This window comes from Nicotiana tabacum, chromosome 4, assembly GCF_000715075.1.
Source record: "Nicotiana tabacum cultivar K326 chromosome 4, ASM71507v2, whole genome shotgun sequence".
Taxonomy (NCBI): Eukaryota; Viridiplantae; Streptophyta; class Magnoliopsida; order Solanales; family Solanaceae; genus Nicotiana; species Nicotiana tabacum.
This window is the reverse complement of record NC_134083.1, coordinates 8,483,801-8,504,108: the sequence shown is the minus strand read 5'-3', so window position 1 is coordinate 8,504,108 and position 20,308 is coordinate 8,483,801. Positions and strand designations below refer to the sequence as shown.

At 38.7% G+C, this 20,308-nt stretch overlaps 4 protein-coding genes across 4 annotated transcripts; 2 read left to right on the top strand and 2 right to left on the bottom strand.

The window, feature by feature from the left end:
- Positions 1-1,219: 1,219 nt before the first annotated feature.
- On the bottom strand, positions 1,220-1,901 carry LOC107815349 (small ribosomal subunit protein uS17c). Its single transcript, XM_016640918.2, has one exon. It carries the CDS (start codon positions 1,832-1,834, stop codon positions 1,358-1,360), a length of 477 nt encoding a protein of 158 aa, XP_016496404.1. The 5' UTR covers positions 1,835-1,901; the 3' UTR covers positions 1,220-1,357.
- A 1,682-nt stretch (positions 1,902-3,583) lies between these two features.
- Positions 3,584-5,818, top strand: LOC107815344 (peroxidase 29-like). Its single transcript, XM_075251125.1, has 4 exons — positions 3,584-3,799; positions 4,187-4,375; positions 4,914-5,079; positions 5,310-5,818. Exons 1-4 carry the CDS (start codon positions 3,734-3,736, stop codon positions 5,702-5,704), a joined length of 816 nt encoding a protein of 271 aa, XP_075107226.1. The 5' UTR covers positions 3,584-3,733; the 3' UTR covers positions 5,705-5,818.
- A 1,120-nt stretch (positions 5,819-6,938) lies between these two features.
- Positions 6,939-8,353, top strand: LOC107815353 (photosystem I reaction center subunit VI-1, chloroplastic). Its single transcript, XM_016640922.2, has 3 exons — positions 6,939-7,173; positions 7,814-7,940; positions 8,044-8,353. The coding sequence occupies exons 1-3, from the start codon at positions 7,043-7,045 to the stop codon at positions 8,221-8,223; spliced, it is 438 nt and encodes a 145-aa protein (XP_016496408.1). The 5' UTR covers positions 6,939-7,042; the 3' UTR covers positions 8,224-8,353.
- Positions 8,354-8,665: 312 nt separating this feature from the next.
- LOC107815350 (rop guanine nucleotide exchange factor 12-like) lies at positions 8,666-11,640 on the bottom strand. The gene is made up of 7 exons (XM_016640919.2): positions 11,275-11,640; positions 10,920-11,036; positions 10,595-10,749; positions 10,430-10,504; positions 10,055-10,315; positions 9,651-9,971; positions 8,666-9,416 (listed from the first exon to the last, which is right to left on the bottom strand). The coding sequence occupies exons 1-7, from the start codon at positions 11,423-11,425 to the stop codon at positions 8,991-8,993; spliced, it is 1,506 nt and encodes a 501-aa protein (XP_016496405.2). The 5' UTR covers positions 11,426-11,640; the 3' UTR covers positions 8,666-8,990.
- Positions 11,641-20,308: the final 8,668 nt, after the last annotated feature.

Here is a 20,308-nt window from a genome sequence, read left to right as displayed (position 1 = left end):
ATGCTTGTTGCCTCTTAAATGATACATGTAGATTTTGTGTATTAGGCATGTTCTTATCATAGCTGGTACATAATATGACTTAGATAAATGATGATATGCCCATTGATGCAGCTTCCTCTTTCATCTGTTACTAAGGTATAGATGGTAAAAAGGAAATATATATCTCTTCCCCACTCACAGACACAGAGATGAATAGCAATTTATGCATCGGAATCTGATAAAAGATCTAGCTGAACTTACACAGCTTCTTGCTTACACTAGAGCAAAACTTTTATCAGATTATCCTAACTACATATAGCAACCATTACGACAATATGCTGCTCGGAGCATCTTTCCTCTAATAAGTGTAGTCTGTAGAATAAACCTTTTATCCAAGAACTGGAAAAGTAATGTGTGATAGATGAGCGTACTCAAGTAAAACTCTAAGCATGCGATAGATACAGTTTTCTTGACAAAACAAAGACAATATTCGAATGTCTACCTCTCCTCCAAGATAAATGGAACCTAATCCATGAACAATATATCCAATTACAAAGAGAAATTATCAAGCTTTGAGAATTTTCTAAGTGTTAGCCACGGATTTTACATCTTAGGCTTCATATGTTTCATTCCTGCAGGGTAAGTTCAAAGGAGAAAGCAACCTTTAGAAGACACATAAAGACAGACAATTATCACTACACCATCTGTTAAACGCATGATATGTGTGTTAAGGAGGTCAGACAGATAATTCAATGGTTGTGGGATAATGCAGCCCCCACCAATTTGAAAGCAAAATTCGCATTGCAAGAGAAAGGATCTAACTAGTTAAACTCTGTTATAACTAAATTGGATTAGTTGGCCATCAAGTTCTGAAATTAACCATAAAAGCAGTAATTTCATTACTTAATATGTTCACTAATCCTACATGAATCACAAGAAAACTGCATCTAGTTATTGAGTTAGAACTCCACTACACTGCTGAGGAAAAGAAGAACCAGAGTAATAACTCAAAGTTTTTGACTTTGCATATTAACAAACTCTATGATTTGGAAATTCGCAAAAAAAAAAAAAAAAAAAAAAAAATCAGAAACACTAGACAGCTAAATATCAACCCCATCAATTTTGCAACTGAAAACTTACTACCAAACGGTTCATTTCCGGGTCGGGTCTGATAAAATCATACATTCGGGTTCACAAATAAAGAGAGAAAATTAGCTGAGTACTACAAAAGCATCAATCAGAATTGAAACCGAATAAATTCCCCATCTAAAAATAAGTATCAAAATACATGATTATCATGAAAGCACAACAAGAACCAACAGAAAAAAGAAACTGAACAATACAAGATTTTGGAAAGTGCCGAAGAAAGCTCTCACTCTTAACTCTGCTGCAGAGAAGATTCAAGCGGAAGCCCAAGTTCCAGATTCTCTTCCTCCTTGGGCTTGTGCTGGTTTCTCGGAGGTACAGGTACAGCAAGGAAAGTTTTAGTCTTGCTAATGGGCGCAGTCTTTTCAAGCTGAACAAAATCCCCAACTTGGAATTGGTTCAAAGGGTCATGAGCTTGGTACTTCTTCTTCTTCCTAACCCTACGCTTGTACTTCGGGTGAGGCGCAAGACGGGTAACCTCCACTGAAACTGTTTTGTCATTTGTGGAGCAGACGACTCGGCCTTGCATTGATCTCATGGCTCGAATTGGAGGCAAGAAAGCTGGGGGAGATGGGTTTGGGGAAGTGATTGAGGAAGAGGGTTTGGAGAGACGGGAAAGAGAAGAGGAGCCATTAATAAAAGGGGTGGAAAGGGAGAGGGATTTGAATTGGGAGAGGGGAAGTTGAAGGAGAGGAGAAGTTAGAGACATTGGTGAGAAGCAGGGAGCCGTGTGTTCGGATAACACAGAGATGAGGGAGGAATGAGGATACCCTTCTTATGTTATCTCTTCCTTTTCTTTTTCTTTTATTTTTTGTTTCCTTTTTTTATTCCCTATAAATAAAAAGAGCTTTAATATTGTGTCTCTCACTCTTTCTCTTCTTTTTCTTTTTAGTTTTTTCTTTTTACATTGAAAAAAAATATACCAAAAACGATTCAAATTTGTCCCACTATCGAATTGTCTCGTATTTATAATTGACATAAACGAAAGAAACTCAATATGAAATAGATAGACTCCAAGTGTTCAAAATTTTTAAGAAAAAAAATTTAGATTTACGCTTCAACTTGTAACTGTTTGAAATTTATCCTCGTTGGAACTCTGTCAAAAGGATCAAGGACAAAAAATATAATATTTTTTGATTGCGGGATAATATTAAATCAAAAGCTAAATGGAAGGGTAAAGTTGCTCAATTCTGAGTAGTATGGTAGCAAATTTGTCACTTTTCCCAAAAATTATTAGTATGTTATTAGAACGGTTAATATTTACAACTAATTTAGAATTTTCCTTATTCCACAGTTTTGGAGGAGAACAAAGGGGCTTTTCCCCTTCATTTGTTTTGGCCAGCGAGTTGGAACTAAGATTTGATTATTGTTGTTATACTTATGTTTGTCTAGAGTTTTTCCAAGTCTGGTAAAAACTTATGTTAGTAAGTATTACTATGTGTGAGATTTAGAGAAACATCAAGTATTAAAGAACTCTTAATTTGTCCTAGGATACAAACGGTGTATTTGGGATGAAATATATAAAATTGAGAATACAGATAATTCATATAGATGGTCTTAACTAATGGGGTATGACACGTAATTGATTGTAAATTTAATTAACTTCTAAGTTAAATTTTCATTGGTGTTTTTCTAGAGATAATTTATATAATCGACCTCAAATTATTTGGGATTAATATAGTTATTTTTTTCATTTCACTGTTGTTATGCTTTAAAGAATAAAACATGATTTATTATACAAAGCTAATTATGCCTAGCCCAAATGGCGAAACCAAGAAATTCAATAAGGGTATTCAAATTTTTAACATTCCTTGGCAATGAGCTATGCAAGAGTGTTCAAAGTCTATTTTTTAATCAATAACAAGTACCAATATTTTACCTTATACATAGCATAATTTTTTAGCAAAAATATTCAGATAACCACCCTTGGCCATAGATAGCTTCGCCCACAGCCAATATGAAACGCTTTATATTTTCCTCATACATTTGCCTCTCCCTCCAGCTCCATGTGCAAAAGATAGGTAGGCTATATTTTCTGATGTAACTCTTCTTCTTTTTTTTCCTTCTAAATGAACAAAATTAGAAGAAAAAGGAGGAAAACTTGTGAACTTGTGAATATTTTCTGCAGCTTTCTTAATTCTGAGTATGTAATTGAGAGCAACTACTTTCCTGTTTCTGCCTCCCTACCTTTACGTAACGCACCTCATTAATATTAATTAATTTGACTCATACCAGAAAAAGCCTTAATTGCACTACCTTAATAGTAACAGGTCAAACTCAATTACTTCATAGTCCAGGTGGTAAAAGCACAAACTACAACATCCATACCTTTGGACACTAGTCTACAAATTCCTGAACATTTACTGTTATTTATAGTCTATTTCTTTCACAATATTCCGTTAACTGTTTAGTATAGTAGAACTGTTTATTGAACATGACAGGTTTAAAAGGAATTTTAGTGCTTGTTTTTTTCTGCACGTTCTGTTGTTTATTTTCAGTTATTGTAGGAGATTCTAAAGAAGAAAAAAGTCCAAGACTTGAGCTTAATTTCTATAGGAACAGTTGTCCAAATGCAGAACAAGTTGTGAAAGATGAAGTGAGTAGGTCTATGCTAATTGATCCTTCTTCAGCTGCAGCCCTCCTAAGACTCGCTTTCCACGACTGCCAAGTAGATGTACAATTCTCTCTTTCCTCTTTTAGCAATTAGCAACGGTCAAGTTGTATTTATGCATGCGACCTATTGGTTACGGGTTCGAGTCGTGGAATCGGCCACTGATGCTTGCATCAGGATAGTACATCACACCCCTTGGGTTGCGACCTTTACCCGGATTCTGAGTGAATGTGGGAGTTTTGTGCACCGGGCTGTCCTTTTATCATCATATTCCGTGCTATTTATATCGGGGGAATCACATCTCAAGAGTCTGAAATCATGCGCGTCTGAGTTCTGCCCTAGCAACATATTTCAGTTATATAGAAATATTAATAGCTCTCTAATACTTGCTTGATCTTCCATTAGTTGTTTTAACCCGGTATTTAATTTCCTTTTTTTTTTTTTTTGCAGGGTTGTGATGGTTCAGTAATGCTAAGTTATTCAAATGGTTCATTGACTGAAACAGAGTCAGACATGAACTTTGGAGTACGCAAACTTGACTTAATCGATGGAATAAAGAGATCTTTGGAGAGAATTTGCCGTCAAACTGTTTCTTGTGCTGATATCATTCAGTTAGCAGCTCGTGATGGTGTACATCTGGTACCTATTAGGAGTACTGTTTTTCTTGTTTCTTTACTCTTATGATCTATAACTATGGTTTATTTTTTGAAAAAATAGGGCATCTCATAATAATTGTCATGCAATATTGACCAACAGATACATAGAGACAGGAATTCTAAAAGGGATTTAAAAAGATGCAAAAAAACTATACCTAGGATTTGACCTTTTGACGGAGGAGATTCAATTGAACCCTTTTGCGTTCACGTCTGGGGCGGAACTAGAAAATAGGTTACGGGTTCGGCCGAACCCAGTAGCTTTAATCCAAACCAACCTGATATATGTCTTAACAAATCTATTGAATATCTATAAATTATTAATTTAGAGTCCAGTAACTTAAATGGACTACAATTCTGAACCCATAAATTTTAAATTCTGGCTCCGACTCTGGTTCACGTAGCTCCTCCCTAGATTGAATCCAAAAGGACCGTCAAAATATGAGGTCAAAAACAATGTAATGTAACCCGAAATGGCTCAATTGTGTTTTTGTGTTATTTCAAGGAATGTTTTGTGTTTTCAGGCAGGAGGACCCTATATAGAGATTTTGACCGGACGAAGAGATAGTAAATTGTCAAGGAAGGAGAGAGCTGACAAACAGCTTCCAGCTGCAGACATTTCTGTTGATAAATTCATTAAACTTTTCCAGCAGAAGAATATCACTCTCCAAGAAGGAGTAGCCCTTATTGGTACAAACTACCACCTTTCTTTCAACATTATATGACACTCGTTCCATTTTAGTCTTGACTCATTTCTATATTTATTTGGCATAAAATTGCCGTAGTACATTTAAGACTATAAGTTCTACAGTACTTTTGGTATGTTGCAAAAGTCGTAATTATTTCTAAAACTCTATGTCCAATCAAATACTGTCATATTATAGACCGAAATTTTGACAGATTGAGCAATTTTGATGCAGGTGCACACACTCTAGGCATCGGCCATTGCCGGAACTTTGAGAAGAGGTTGCAGCCTCCAGGGGATCCTACATTGTCAACATCATTCAAACTCACTTTACTGGTGATTTGCAGCGATCCTTTTTTATCTAATGTCACTTTTGCAACCAATGATGCTACTACTTTTGCATTTGATAATCGTTACTTCACTGATATCCTTAATGGAAGAGGACTACTCAAGATTGATTCTGAGATTTCCAGTGATCAAAGAACAAAGCCTTATGTCCTTGGATTTGCAAGCGATCAGCAGCAGTTTTTTAACAGTTTTACATCAGGATTCTTAAAACTCTCGAACCATAAAGTTTTGCTTGGTAAAGAGGGAGAAATTCGCAAGGACTGTAGGTTTGTGAATAACTGAATAAGATTTGTGTTGTGGCTCATCTTGTCAGCAAAATTTCAGCAATCAATAAACTTGAATCCACATAGTATTAGCTTGTAGGACAAAATATTAAGTTATCTATATCAACTGTGGTAAGAGGAAAGATGATATAATAGTACTATTTGCTTATGTCGACGACTTTCATCTCTCCTTTGAACAAATGTGTTCAGTCTTTCTCATCTATCCATATCTGAAAGTTGTTTCAGTTTACTCAGCAATTTAAATTACTGAATTAGCAGTGCATGCAGCACTGCGCTGCAGTTAATTCTAGTCCTATAATTATATCCTGCTGATGGCTACATGCAAGTGCATTGCTGACCTTTCTGCATAGTCTTCTGACCAACCTCATAATTAAGGATAGTCTATTTATAAGGGATCTCAAAGAATGAGCAAAGCTCGACCCTCAGTTTGACGACGTTCAGTTACAGTCCGCGGATGTAAGCAATTGACAGAACCACATTATTCTGCTTTTGTGTTGCAGGGGTCATTCGGCGTCTATTTTGTTAGTTTCATTATGACACCTAATTATTTCTACTCTAATCTAAACATGTCCAGCTTGAAACTGCTAAAAGAAATTGAATTTCTTCATGTGTTGCATCAGCCAAAAAACAGAGCCCATATCGTTCTCTCTGCTGTAACACGGAACCTCATATTTCAAAACCAATTTCTGAATTTTCCATTAACTGGGATTTTATGGCAAGCTTAGATCAAAACTCAACAAGGCAAAGGTGTTTTCAGCTACATTTTTTAATAATCTACATTGCATATGTTAAAATAGATATGTAGTGGTACAAAATTAGCCAAAATTGCAAATGATCACATCCTATGAAAGGTGCAAATACACAAATTACAAATATAGAACAAATGATGAAAGGCAGCCTTTAAATGGCTTGGTGCAGGAATACCTAAATATTATTTCTTATTCACCAATCAAATACAAAGAATATTTTTCAAGAAAGACAGAAATTATTTTTGCAAAAAATAAATTTCGTAAAAAGAACTTTATATCTAGTTGGGCATTATCTATTTCCTCTTGACTATGTCCGAAAGAACTTTTTTTGCAATATTTGATTCTAAGAACAAAAATAACTTAAACTCAAATTTCATCTAAACTTTAATGGGATAGGCTTATCCAGCCTATGACACGTGTCGACAATCAAATGGGATTCTATATCTCTAAACAGATACCCAAGGTTGCCACATGTCTTGCTCGGATCCACGCAAACAGATCAAAAAGCCAGAGGTATCCACACTCCCACCAATTGCCAGCCCACACACTGAGTTCTGAAAGTAGTTTTGTTTGTTTTAGTGAAAGCCATGGCATCTTTGGCAACCCTTGCTGGAGTGCAGCCTACCACCAATGTCAAAGGCCTAGCTGGAAGCTCCATCACTGGAACTAAGCTTCATCTCAAATCATCTCGCCTCAATTTGAAGCCCACTAAATCCAGGTAAAGGGATTCCCCTCTACCTTATTGTGATTGCCAACTGATAATTATTGTTTAAATGTGTGACCACTTTATCTAAAAGTTTAAACAGACAAAACATTCTTTTGATTTATTTAATTATATTTTCAACACGTCTCCTCATGTGCAGTCTGACACTCTTTCTCGAGCCAAAAACGTAGTGCAACTGCAACATCTATTTGATAGTGACTTGAACTCAATATCTTGAACTGTGTGACCATCTCGTTTAAAAGCTTAAGCCGTTAGGAGAGCGTTTTCTTGGTGTCATCTGTGAACATCCATTTGTTGGTTGGATTTGTTGGTGTGTGTGTCAACAAATTCCCACGTGGAAAGTAGAAAGGAAAAAAAAGCTACGTATAAGGAGCAACGGTGCGAGGTCTTTCAGCAAAAACCGTGCGGGCTTGGCCCGAAACTGACAATATAACACCTTGTTACGAGTATCTTTGGGCCATTTTAGCCCAACAAGACTCAGCTCATCTAGTAAAAGAAGGAACTTTTAAAAAGAATAAGTTACTATGTTCATATAATCACTGAAGAAGGGGATAAAAATGACATTGGATGTGTTTATGCTTATAAGCTTGCTTGTTTTGGTCATTATGATGTGAATAATTACATGTTTGTGTAGGACTGGCTCTGTGGTTGCCAAATATGGTGACAAGAGTGTATACTTTGATTTGGAGGATTTGGGCAACACCACTGGCCAGTGGGACTTGTATGGATCAGATGCACCTTCACCATACAACCCTCTTCAGGTATTTTATTTTCGCCTACATCATTGATGAATATCTTAAGCCTTCAGTATTGCAGCACATGCCTGAGTGATAACTGTCTTGCCTGCTGCTTTGTGTTATGTAGAGCAAGTTCTTTGAGACATTTGCTGCTCCATTCACTAAGAGAGGTCTGCTTCTCAAATTCTTGATATTGGGAGGTGGCTCCACACTTGCTTACTTCAGTTCGACAGCATCAGGGGATATCCTACCAATCAAGAAAGGTCCACAACTTCCACCCAAGCTCGGACCACGTGGCAAGATCTAATTGCTTTTTCTATCCAAAATTCAACCTTCAATTTGTAATTGATGTATGTGTCCCCAGTTTGTGTAAGTATAATTGAAGACTTCCCATTACAAGTTATATCTTAAGGTGAATTTGTGGCGTTGCTTTCTTACTTGGTGGCTTCTTTATTCTACTCAAATATTTGGGATATTTACTTTTATTAGTTCATGTTGGTGATCATTCATGTTTGGTGTCGTAAATTATACATTGAAAGTACCAATTTTGACTTCTAAAAAGGGTCAGAAACTTCTATAAAACGTCACTAAAAGAGAGTTCCTTGCTTTAATTTGTCTCTGAATGTCAGCAAATTTCTGATATATTCTCACCTTATACTTTCTTTAAGTGAAGTGTAAAAAGGATTTAAGATAATTTGCTGGTGAATTAACATATAATCAGTTAATGATTCTGTAAACTGCAAACCAGATAAACTTCAAAATGTGAACTACAGATCATATTATTAATAGATCTGAAAACCAGAGGTTATTCAAAGGTAAAAGGTCCGTAATTCCCATTGTTGTTCAACAACAAGGTGACATCTTGTACTGAGTAAATCATTTCAAGAAGTGCCACAGACCCAGTAGGTCTACTAACTGTATCCCTATTTACAAAAGGAATGACTTAGTGAAATCCTAGATTGGTATGCTTCATCTCGATATGTACATTTGACGCCGAGCTTTCTTAATCTGATGAAACTCTGTTCGTCTGTCCTTGCCTCTGATGAGTCAATCAGCATTCTGCTGTTAAGTCACTTAGTGACGTGCCGTTGGACTTCTGGAACCAGCTAAATTCTCTAGGTAAGAAACTCTCTTATTAGTGACTATATTTGGAGGTTTGCTTAGGAGCTTCCCATCAGTGTCTTTGGTTCGGTCCTCCTTCAAGTCTTTCTCAGCATCATCATCTCCTTGTTCCGCTCCCCAACCCATGAAATCCAGCAGTGTCATTGAATTAGGAGTTTCTGCAGAATTAAGCTTCTCTACTTCTTCCTTACCGTCCGGGAATGTTTCTGATGCTGCGACCCCTAAGGAATCATCTCCAGGAAACCTCTTTACCTCTCCGTTGGAAGGATTTTGGGCCACAGCATCTGCTTGGAGAACATCTTCGATTCGTGACATGACTGTATATGCCCTGCTTTCAATTATTCTCGAATAGCTTTCTAAAATAGCTTGCCCCACGTCCTGTTAGATAAAAAAGATTTTAAGTTAAGTTTTTGAAGTTCAAGAACTAGATTCTCTATAATATGTTGAATTCTTATGTATATCATTAGGAGATCAAAGAAGAAAAGATGAAACAAACTTGAGAACGAAGAAAAAGTAGATGAATATTATGGTAATATAAACAATGTAATTGCATATCATACAGAAGCTAGGTAAATAGTCTACAATCTTTAGATTATCAACAGGGGTTCTTACTCTGTTGTATTGGATTTTGCTTATGTCTAGTGATGACTGAGGAATTCCAGGGAACCGATGCTTTAGGATAAGCAAGATAGTCTCTGCCCTTTCTTCAAATAATTCTCTCTTCTCCATACTAACGGCTGAACCCCAGGCTGATTTCCCATCTTTAGCATTCATTTTTCTTCTCCATATAATAACAGAAGCCTCAATCCTGTTTTTGAGGTCTAAAATTTTATGTTCTGAAGACAAGTCCATAGTCGAAAGGAAGTAATCAGGATCAAAGTATTCATCAGTGATACTCCTATATATCGAATCTCCAAGGCTTGCTCTCCCATTCTGAAAATACAAGAAAAAGAAATATTAAATCCAGCTAATAAGCTTGTATTTAGCTATAATGAGATTCTAGATTTTTATCTTACCTTTGGTAGGTATTCTATATAATTTTCAGGGACCTCCATTTCTGTTAGAACTTGAGCATTTATGGCCATGGCTGCTTTATGTACTTGGTTTACAGAATCTTTTTGAAATTGCAGCCATTTTCTTGTTGCATCGGACAAACCATTAGGGGGAACCTTAGGTGTAGGTATCCACCATTTGTCATCTGCCCTGCTGTTTTTTCCTTCTTCATCCTTCGATGTATAAGAGATTTCACTTTGGTCTCTAAAACTATCTAAGCAATCCTGTTTGTTATCAAACCAAGCATAAGCATAATTGATGGCGCAAATTACACTACTTAGAATGACATCAAACACAAAAAAGGAAAACCAAAGAAAAGAAAAGAACTTTTCTCTTACCAGAAGCATCGCGTCTAGTTTGCGTAGTGCTGGGATGTTCATTTGAAGATCAGTTCTCTGCTTTGTCACCATAATCTGAGAAGTACACATTCGGCTCTTGTTAGTTTGCTATTTAGATAGGTGACATATGTGAAGAAGAATTTCAGGGGAGAGAGGTGTATATACCTCCATGTTTGTTCCATCCTTTGATTTTTGTTTAGAAGGAATAAATTCAACAATGTGATCTGTAACAGATAAAAGCCAATCAATTTCTTTTCTCCACTTGGCTTTTATCTCTGGTTGCATGGGCTCTAATCTCTTCTGTTCCCCAAATGCAGAAGCTGCATTTTGTAAAACAAAACAAAAGATATGAAAAAGAAGCATACAATGAAACCGTCAAATGATCTCTGTAGGAAAATAACAGACAAAGTTGAGATTTTTTTTTTCTGGTGATACATATATTCATCAAATAAAGGTATATATAGCTGAGAATATGGTAGGATTCAGATACCTGCTAAGTTTGTGATTGCATTTGACAATGCCAATGCTGATGAAACACCCTTTCCTCCGCCAGACATATCCTCACCAAGGAGCAACTTGGCAAATTTTTCCTTCATCAGCTCCATATCTGAACAAGAATGAGCAGAGTACGTTCGTCAAAAAATATGATCAAAACACGAGAAATAGAAAAGATTAGGAACAACAAACTGTGATAATAGAAATCCATGAAAATTCGTTTCAGCCAAAAGAGCGAAATATATTTGTGTTCAACCATTGAAGGAATAAAGGGAAAATGTGACAACATTTTCAACAAGACTAGAGTTTTCCCATGAAATAGTAAAATTTTGAAGAAGATGATCACTTGCCTGAAGGCTGGTTCTGGTTGATGTTAGCGGAGCCTGAATCGTCGGCTTTATTACGTGACATGATGGTCTCTTTACGGAGAAGCTTCAACCCATTAACCTTTTGAGATTCAGCAGATGGAATCTCTTTCTCTTCCTCTAGTGCTCGAACCATTTTTTCTGATTCAAGCCAAAAGAATGTTGCCTTATGCGACGAAGTTTGAGACCATAAAACAGAAATATAATATGATACGAAGATAGATGAACAAAATGGAAACTTTTGACGTCAAAAAAAGGAAAGGGTTTCAGCTGGCGCAGATAGGAGAAGAGAAAAGGAGACAGAAGTTTTCTTGATAGAGAATGAAGGAGTCTTTTGATGTTTGCTCTCTTGTTTTTGTGAATGGTTGAGAGAACGTGGGGTGCATGTTTTTGTAAAATGAAGGATGAAACAGGCCACTTTTGTTGTTTTACGAATTTAGGAAAATTCCCATCTTTGGCTTATACTTCCAATTTTTCTTGCTTTTTTTTGAGATGGTCTTAAAAAAATTGAGAGGGAATTTTTGTTGCTTTGTTTAGAAGAATATTGCTGAGGCAGTGATGGCTGAATTTTAGCTACCGTTTCGACATAGATTTGATTGAAACTTGAAAAAAGAATTTTTAAAGTTGTGTTAAAAAATAATTTTTAAAAATTGAAATAATATTTGGACATGCATTTTATTTGAAGAAAAGTTGAAGTTATGTGAGTAGAAGAAAAGTTTTCACCCAAAAATCCTAAACTAATTTTTAGGAACTTGAAAATATTTGAATTTTTTCCTCAAAATATGATCATATTTTATAAATAAATAATATTTTTTTTAAAAATAAAAAATAAAGCCAAAATTTATGATCAAACGGGGCTTTAATGTCAGGCCAACGAAATAAGAATCAAGTATAAAAAAGACAACTTTTTCTCCTCAAATATTTGGGATGCTCAAATTGGAAGGCGGTTCTCTCAAGGTTGACAAGTGGCCTTTTACTGTAACACTACAGAACATGATTGCGTCGCACGACCTGCTTCTGTGTAAACAAGAGTCAACTTCTATTTGAAATTACATTTCTGTAATATTTTGATGTAATGTCAACTTCTATTCGAGAATGTGATTGCTTTTACTGTGATATGATTGCACTTTTCTTGATTTCTTTCTATATACAAATTACGATGGAAAAAAGTTGTTTGAACCCTATGCATAAACATGTTAACTTATAAACAACATAGCTATCACTCCTCGTTACACTTTGTGGCAAAGTACCGCCGGCCTTTGAGAAAGAAGAACTTTTGAAAAGTGTAATTCAAAATAAGTTACAAATATTTGTGTGAATGTAAATTATGTAAAATGAAAAATTTAAATTTAAATTATTTTAAAAATCGTTATTTTTTTTAGAATGGATGAAAAAAAATATTGTCATATAATGTGGAAAGAGGGGAGGTGTGTCTTAATTTCAAACAAATTGCAGTCTGCTTGATGTGAAATACATCTTACTCCAATTAATTATGTTGAAGGATAACTTTTATGAAGGAAAATGGATCACCATAAATTCTTTGCAATTTAAATACTAGAACAAATTGACCTTGTAAAGATTTTTTATTTTATTTTCTGATCTCTCATAATAAATAAAAATCTTTCGATAGATGTGACATAAAACTTTTTTCAAAAAAATTTTTGCAACGAGCACAAAATCAATTGATTCGATTTTATGTGAGTGCGGACCCCAGACGCTACTATGCGAACAAATATTTTTGTGAAGTGCACTGTCCACCTTTTCCCGGAACCAATCTCTCTCACCTATGAGCGTCAAACGGGCAAGACGAGTCGGATATAGGACTGGTCAAAAACGGATAATAAAAAAATAGATAAATTATCCGACCTCACTCATATTTAATACGGATAAAAAATAGGTAAAGCGGCGTATAATATGGATAGCCATATTATCTATGACTTCTTAAATACGATCACTTTTGAGAGAATTTCTAGTCTCCCAAACTTGAATAACCCACAATTTGAGGTTTTACAAATATAAAAGATAAACATATTAGTTATCCATTGATTACCTGTTTGCCCTTAAAATTGGATAACAATTAAACTTATAACGAGGTTCTAAAGACACGTGATTTCACTTAATACTAATTGATAAATATGAAGATTAATAACAGAAATGAACTATAAAGTAAAGCGAACCAGTGTTGAAACAGAATCCAACCCTCGAGCTAGGGTGCCTTCGAACTGATTGATACCAAAACGGTTAAAAATAAAGCAAGTTGATGAACAAGAGAGTATAAGCTAAAGAGAGAGCGTTATATTGGCTTTCTTATGCGAGAACAATGTGTCTTACAAATGGTTAATACTCCCCTTTATATAGTAGAGGAATTCTACTTATGGTATAACTCTAATTATAGAAGAAAATCCCATGATTAACTAATTAATCGTTCCTAATTTGATCCGTTCCGAAATTTCCGTCATGATCTTCGACCAGTCACGGATATTTCGTCTTTCCGTTATTATGTTATCTTCGATCTTGCTCGATGCTTGTCTCATTCAGTCTCGATCGTTGTTGTCCTCGATCTCGATAGATACCTCGAATCCCGAACTTGGTACCTTGTCCTCGTACCTTGGTCTGATCCACTACGGGGCCGACCTTCGATGCAGCTCCCCGGTCCCGGTCAGATAGAAAAATTGGGTGGGCTCGGTTTTAACTGTATACAAATAGTCCTCTCGTTTGTTGGAGTGTAATGACAAGAAACGAATTGGGTCTTCTATTTTCTACCCCGACCTGTCATTACGTCATCCTCGTGACGTGAGCGACGGAAGTGACCGAAACGTCCCGTCGGTACAGTTTCCCAAATCATTAATGTGTATTAGTTGGTGGTCGGCCACTAGTTCCTTTGAACCGTCGCCGTGAATCCAATAAACAGACCACTTCTTCATGATTCAAACTTTACTTTCACTTCCTTCTAATCTCCAAAGCTTTTACATCTCTTAAATTCTTCCCTTTTACAAATCTTCAGGTTTTGCTACTAATCCTTTCTCAAACGTCAAGTCCTATCATCTTCCTCTCCTTTAAACTTACACAAAAATGGCAATAACATCGAAAACAGTACCATAAAAAGAAGTTGTTTCATCTTCCCAACCAGCTGGCGGGAAAACGTCGGTGGAACCCCGTCTTGAGGAATGCATTCCTGGGGTGCACGCGCTAAACTCCGATTTCAAGATTGATAAAACCTCGTCGATTCCTGGTCGATGCGATCCAGTTTCGAGGTATATATGCTCGATAACTGAGGGATATCTTAAGCATGTAAAGAAAGACTGCAACTGGGAGGGCAAAGAGGTGGTGATCCCGACCCCCGAAGAAGACATCACCACCCATGTGGAAGGGTTTCTAAGTGTTTACACTTACCCTTTCACATTGGGCCCCCTCGATCCCGTTATCGTTGATTTTTGTCGTCAATATCGAATAACCCTAGGCCAAATCCATCCTTCCTTTTGGCAAATAGTTATTCTGCTCCGATTCTTCGTGAGCAAAATCGAGGGGCTCCCTTTCACCCTCGATCACCTTATCAGATTGTATAGCCCCTGCCTCTATCGAGGCGGGTTAATAAAACTCCAACGTTAGGCTACCAAAGTGTTGTTCTCGAGCATAGATGAGGACAAAGATCGAGGATGGATGGGCCAGTTCGTTTCAGTGAGGACTTCCGACCTAATCCCAGCCGAGAAGATGCCATTTCGTGAGAAATGGAACATGAATCGTAAGTATCGTCTCACTGTTAGCTTCCATGTATTATTTGTTCCTTTGTCTTTTCTCATCGATGTCTTTTTCCATGATGTAGTGGTCGCTTGGATGCCCCCATGCGATTCCCGACCTCAAGAGCTGGGTTCGGAACCTGGCCTCGACCTCTACATACGCCGAGCGCTCATGGCGCGAATTATCAAAGGGCCGATGGGAGGCCAAGACTCATGGTAAGCCCACTTTTTGTGTATTTGATGATTCAATTAAGATGCCCTTCTTCTACTTATTCATTTTTTCTCGTGTACAGGTCTGGGCAAGGATGTGGTCATGAGGCCCCTATCTGGTGAGGAGGAGAATTTGATCCTAGCACCTAAACCGGCGAAGGACAAAAAGAGGAAAAATACCTCAACCTCTGAGGATCCAGAACCTAAGAAGAAGAAGGCTCGTAAGCCGAAGAAGAACATCATCCTTCTGACCGAAGACTTTGTTTGGCGTCAAAAGGAGAAAGATGAAGAAGAGGAAAAAGACGACTCTGGGCTGGTGGCCCGAGTGGGAATGAGCACCGAGGCCCCAAAGACCACTGAATCAGTGAAGGCTGGATCCATCTCGAAATGAGGGGATCTCGGGAAGAGACTTGGGTGAAGTCCCCGAGTCATCGAGGATTGAAGATGCCTCTCGCCATAATGAGCTAACGGTGGGTACGGCTATAGGGGATGGTCTCGAGGCCCCTCGAGATGGAGATAACGCCCCAAGTGATCTACTTGGGGCAATAGAAATTGGAGGCTCCCCGCTGCTCCCCTCGTTTTCTGAGGAGATGATTCAAGAGGCTCGGGCCTTGAAGACCTCTTCCATCGAAGGAGCCCACAGAAGGGAAGACCCCTTCCGTGATTACTTTACTGGGGTCGAAGATGCTACCGGCCTGAGCGACTTAGAGGTCTCAAGGAAGGACTCGGGCGAGGCATCGAGCCTTTTCAACGAAGCACAGCAAGCTCAGAATCGGGTAAGCCTTAACCCCCTTTGTTGGTATTATCCTTGTGTTCATTTTTCTCTTCCTGTCTAACTTCTTTTCTTCTTTCTGCGTAAGCCTCAGCGTTTCACCAGGAAGTATTTTCTCGGTCTCGAGCTGAGCTGAGTCGGTACGAGGTCGACATCAAAAGGCTTACCGAGGATAGGAATGCCCTCAACCTTCTCGGTGGGCAAATAGAAGAAAGATCAAGGACCTCCAAGCCGAGTTGGCCACGGCTCACAAAGATCAGACCGACCTGATCGAGCATGTAATAAAAATTTTAAAAGCTCATGGGCTCGATTCGGGAACGATGGCTAACATTTCAATCTCACAGCTGCAGCAGAAGGTAGAGAGGATCGAGCAATTCCGCGAGGAGGTCGACATGATGAAGGTAGAGACCTTGGGATGGAAAGAAAGTATGGACCACTTTGCTGCTGAAAAATAGGTTGTTCGAGCCCAATTATCGTCGGTCGAAAGTCATCTTCGATACATGAAGGAAAAGAGCTCAGTCCAAGCGAGAGAGGCAGCCGAGACCGCTCAAACTCGAGCACATTAGATTGCTGAACTCGCCAAATGCCAATCTCAGAGGGAAACCCTCGAGGAGATCCACGCTCGAGGTTTCGATCGTACCGATGAGATAATAAAGGCTAGAGATCATGGAGCCGATGCTGGAGCGCTGGCCTCTTCCGATGATGATGATGGAAGCAAGAGAGGGTCAGAGAATGGGGAGGACCTCGATGGAGAAAAAGCTGCCCCTAAGGAAAATTAGGAATATTAGGCTTTTTCTTTTTTGATTTTTTGTGCGGGACCCTGGTCGGTCCTTGTAAATATCTTCGTATATATATATATATAAAAGATCTTTTTTCTTTTTGACTTGTCTTTATTCTATTTACTGCCTCGTGAAAATTCTATTTCATTTATGCCTTTATGCCTTATGGAGATTTTGCTCATAAGTCTGAGACTTTACGCAACTAAACCGAAGTCGGACTAGTGTAGTCTTAATCGAGTGAGTACTTGCTCAAACTTGGAGTAGGGTGACCCTTAGGTGTTAATTGAGTGAGGATGATTTCTCGAACTCAGAAATAAAATGGCCCTTTAGGCTCTTGAATTAGGCCAATACGGCCATAGTAAAAAGAATGGCTTTCTCCCCCTTTTCGGCTTGAAAAGTTTATTATTTAATCATATAGAATATGTTGTACCTTAGCATGAAATAAGGGATTTGCTCGAGTGTTCGAACGATTCCGTACCCATTTAGGGTTTTCAAGGGTCGATATTATCGAGACCCTTTGTTTCGTAATGCCTTAGCATAAAATAAAGAATTTGTTCAAGAGTTCGAATGACTTTGTGACTCTTCTATTGCATATCAAAACCTGACGCTAGTTCCCCAACTTTAACCGGGATCAGAGCTTTGGCGCCATATACTAAAGAGAACGGTGTTGCCCCCGTACTATATTTTGGTGTTGTTCGATACGCCCAAAGGACTTCGGGCAATATTTCTCTCCATTTTCCCTTAACGTCGTTCAATCTTTTCTTTAGATTTTGAATGATGGTCTTGTTTGTCGATTCGGCCTGTCCGTTCCCACTAGGATGATATGGCATTGACATGATCCTTTTTATTTTGCGATCTATGAGAAACTTTGTTACTTTGTTGCCGACGAATTGCTTTCCATTGTCGCATACGATCTCGGCAGGCATCCCGAATCGGCATATAATGTGGTCCCAGATGAAGTCTATGACTTCTTTTTCTCTAATTTTCTCAAAAGCATGTGCTTCAACCCACTTAGAGAAATAGTCAGTCATAAATAAAATAAATTTAGCTTTACCTCGGGCCGACGGTAGAGAGCCGACGATATCCATTCCTCATTTTATGAATGGCCATGGGGATAAGACTGAGTGGAGTTGCTCTCCGGATTGGTGAATCATCAACGCATACCTTTGACATTTGTCGCACTTTCTAGCAAACTCTTTTGTATCCTTTTCCATACTGTCCCAATAGTATCCTGCTCTGATGACTTTGTGAACCAATGATTCGTCACCGGAATGATTTCCGCAGGTGCCCTCGTGGATTTCTCGTAGGACGTAGTCGGTATCTCCTAGTCCCAAACATATTGCCAATGGTCCATCGAACATCCTTCTATATAGTGTTCCATCTTCGGCCAATGTGAATCGTGCGGCCTTCGTACGTAGAGTCCTCGATTCCTTAGGATCCAATGGAAGCTTCCCGTTCTTTATGTACTCGATATATTTGTTCCTCCAATCCTAGGTCAGACTTGTGGAGTTGATTTCGGTGTGGCCTTCTTCGATTACTGACCTTGAAAGTTGTACGACGGTTCCCGAGCTAATCTTGTCGTCTTCGACTGATGACCCTAAATTTGCAAGGGCATCGGCCTCACTGTTTTGTTCTCGAGGCACATGCTATAGGGTCCATTCTTTAAACCGTTGTAGAGTCACATGTAATTTGTCCAAGTACCTCTGAATTCGATCTTCTCGAACCTCGAAGGTTCTGTTGACTTGGTTTACCACAAGCAAGGAGTCATATTTGGCCTCGATGACCTCTGATCTCAAACCTTTAGCTATCTCGAGACCTGCAATCATGGCCTCATACTCGACCTTATTGTTAGTTAACTTGGAAGTTTTGATAGTTTGTCTAATTGTATTACCCGTGGGCGGCTTCAAAACGATGCCTAGCCCATACCCCTTCATATTCGAAGCGTCGTCTGTGAAGAGGGTCCACACCCCCGATGATGTACCCGACTTTAATAATAGTTCCTTTTCGACCTCGGGTATGAGGGCTGGCGTAAAGTCGGCCACAAAGTCCGCTAAGATTTGAGACTTGATGGCCGTTCGAGGTCGATACTCGATATCGTACCCACTAATCTCGACGGGGCATTTGGCCAATCGGCCTGAAAGTTCGGGCTTATGCAAAATATTGCGAAGGGGATAAGTAGTCACCACACAGATCGGGTGACACTGAAAATATGGTTTTAATTTCTTAGAGGCGCTTATTAGGACAAGCGCTAATTTTTCTAAGTGTGGGTACCGGGTCTCGGCCTCACCTAAAGTTCGACTAACATAGTAAACAGGAAAGTGTGTACCTTGCTCTTCTCAAACTAGGACCCCACTTACCACGATTTTCTGAGACTGCTAAGTACAAGTAGAGTTGCTCGTCCGTTTTCGGAGTATGAAGCAGTGGCGGGCTCGAGAGGTAACGCTTTAATTCTTCCAATGTTTGTTGGCATTCCGGGGTCCATGCAAAATTGTTCTTCTTTTTGAGCAGTGAGAAGAACATGTGACTTCTATTTGAAGACCTCGAGATGAATCGGCCTAAGGCGGCTATGCGCCCTGTTAATTTTTGTACGGCCTTAACATTGTCCACGATTGTGATGTCCTCGATTGCCTTGATCTTATCGGGGTTGATTTCGATCCCCCGATTTGATACCATAAAGCCGAGTAACTTGCCCGAGCCGACCCCGAATGTACATTTCTCCGGGTTGAGATTTATGTAGTGTTTCCTTAGTATATCGAAGGTCTCCTGCAAATGTGTCAAATGGTCCTCTGCCCGCAGGGACTTTACTAGCATATCGTCAATATAAACCTCCATTGATTTACCTATTTGTTCTTCGAACATTCGATTTACTAAGCATTGATAAGTAGCACCAACATTTTTTAGTCCAAACGACATTACAGTATAACAATAGGTGTCGTACTTAGTGATGAACGAAGCTTTTTCCTGATCCTCCGGGTTCATTTGTATTTGATTGTACCCGGAGTAGGCATCGAGAAAACTAAGGATCTCATAGCCGGCCGTGGAATTGATCATACGATTGATATTCGGCAGAGGAAAAGAGTCTTTCGGACATGCTTTGTTTAAATCTTTATAGTCTACGCACATTCTAAGTTTATTTCCCTTTTTAGGGACTACGACTACGTTTGCTAACCATTCGAGATATTTTACTTCCCGAATGGATCCTATTTTGAGAGGTTTGGCTACCTCGTCCTTGATGAATGCATGTTTTACCTCGGACTGGGGCCCTCTCTTTTGTTTTACCGGCCGAAACTTCGGTTCCAAGCTCAGTCGATGTGTAGTGATCTCTGGCGGGATCCCTGTCATATCTAGGTGGGACCAAGCAAAACAATCCATATTATTCATAAGAAATTTAATGATTTTTTCCCTGAGCTCAGGGGTTAATCCCGTACCCAGGTATACCTTTCGATCGGGTAGATGCTCGATCAGTATGACTTGCTCCAGCTCTTCGACTGTCGATTTGGTGGCGTCGGAATCCTCGGGGA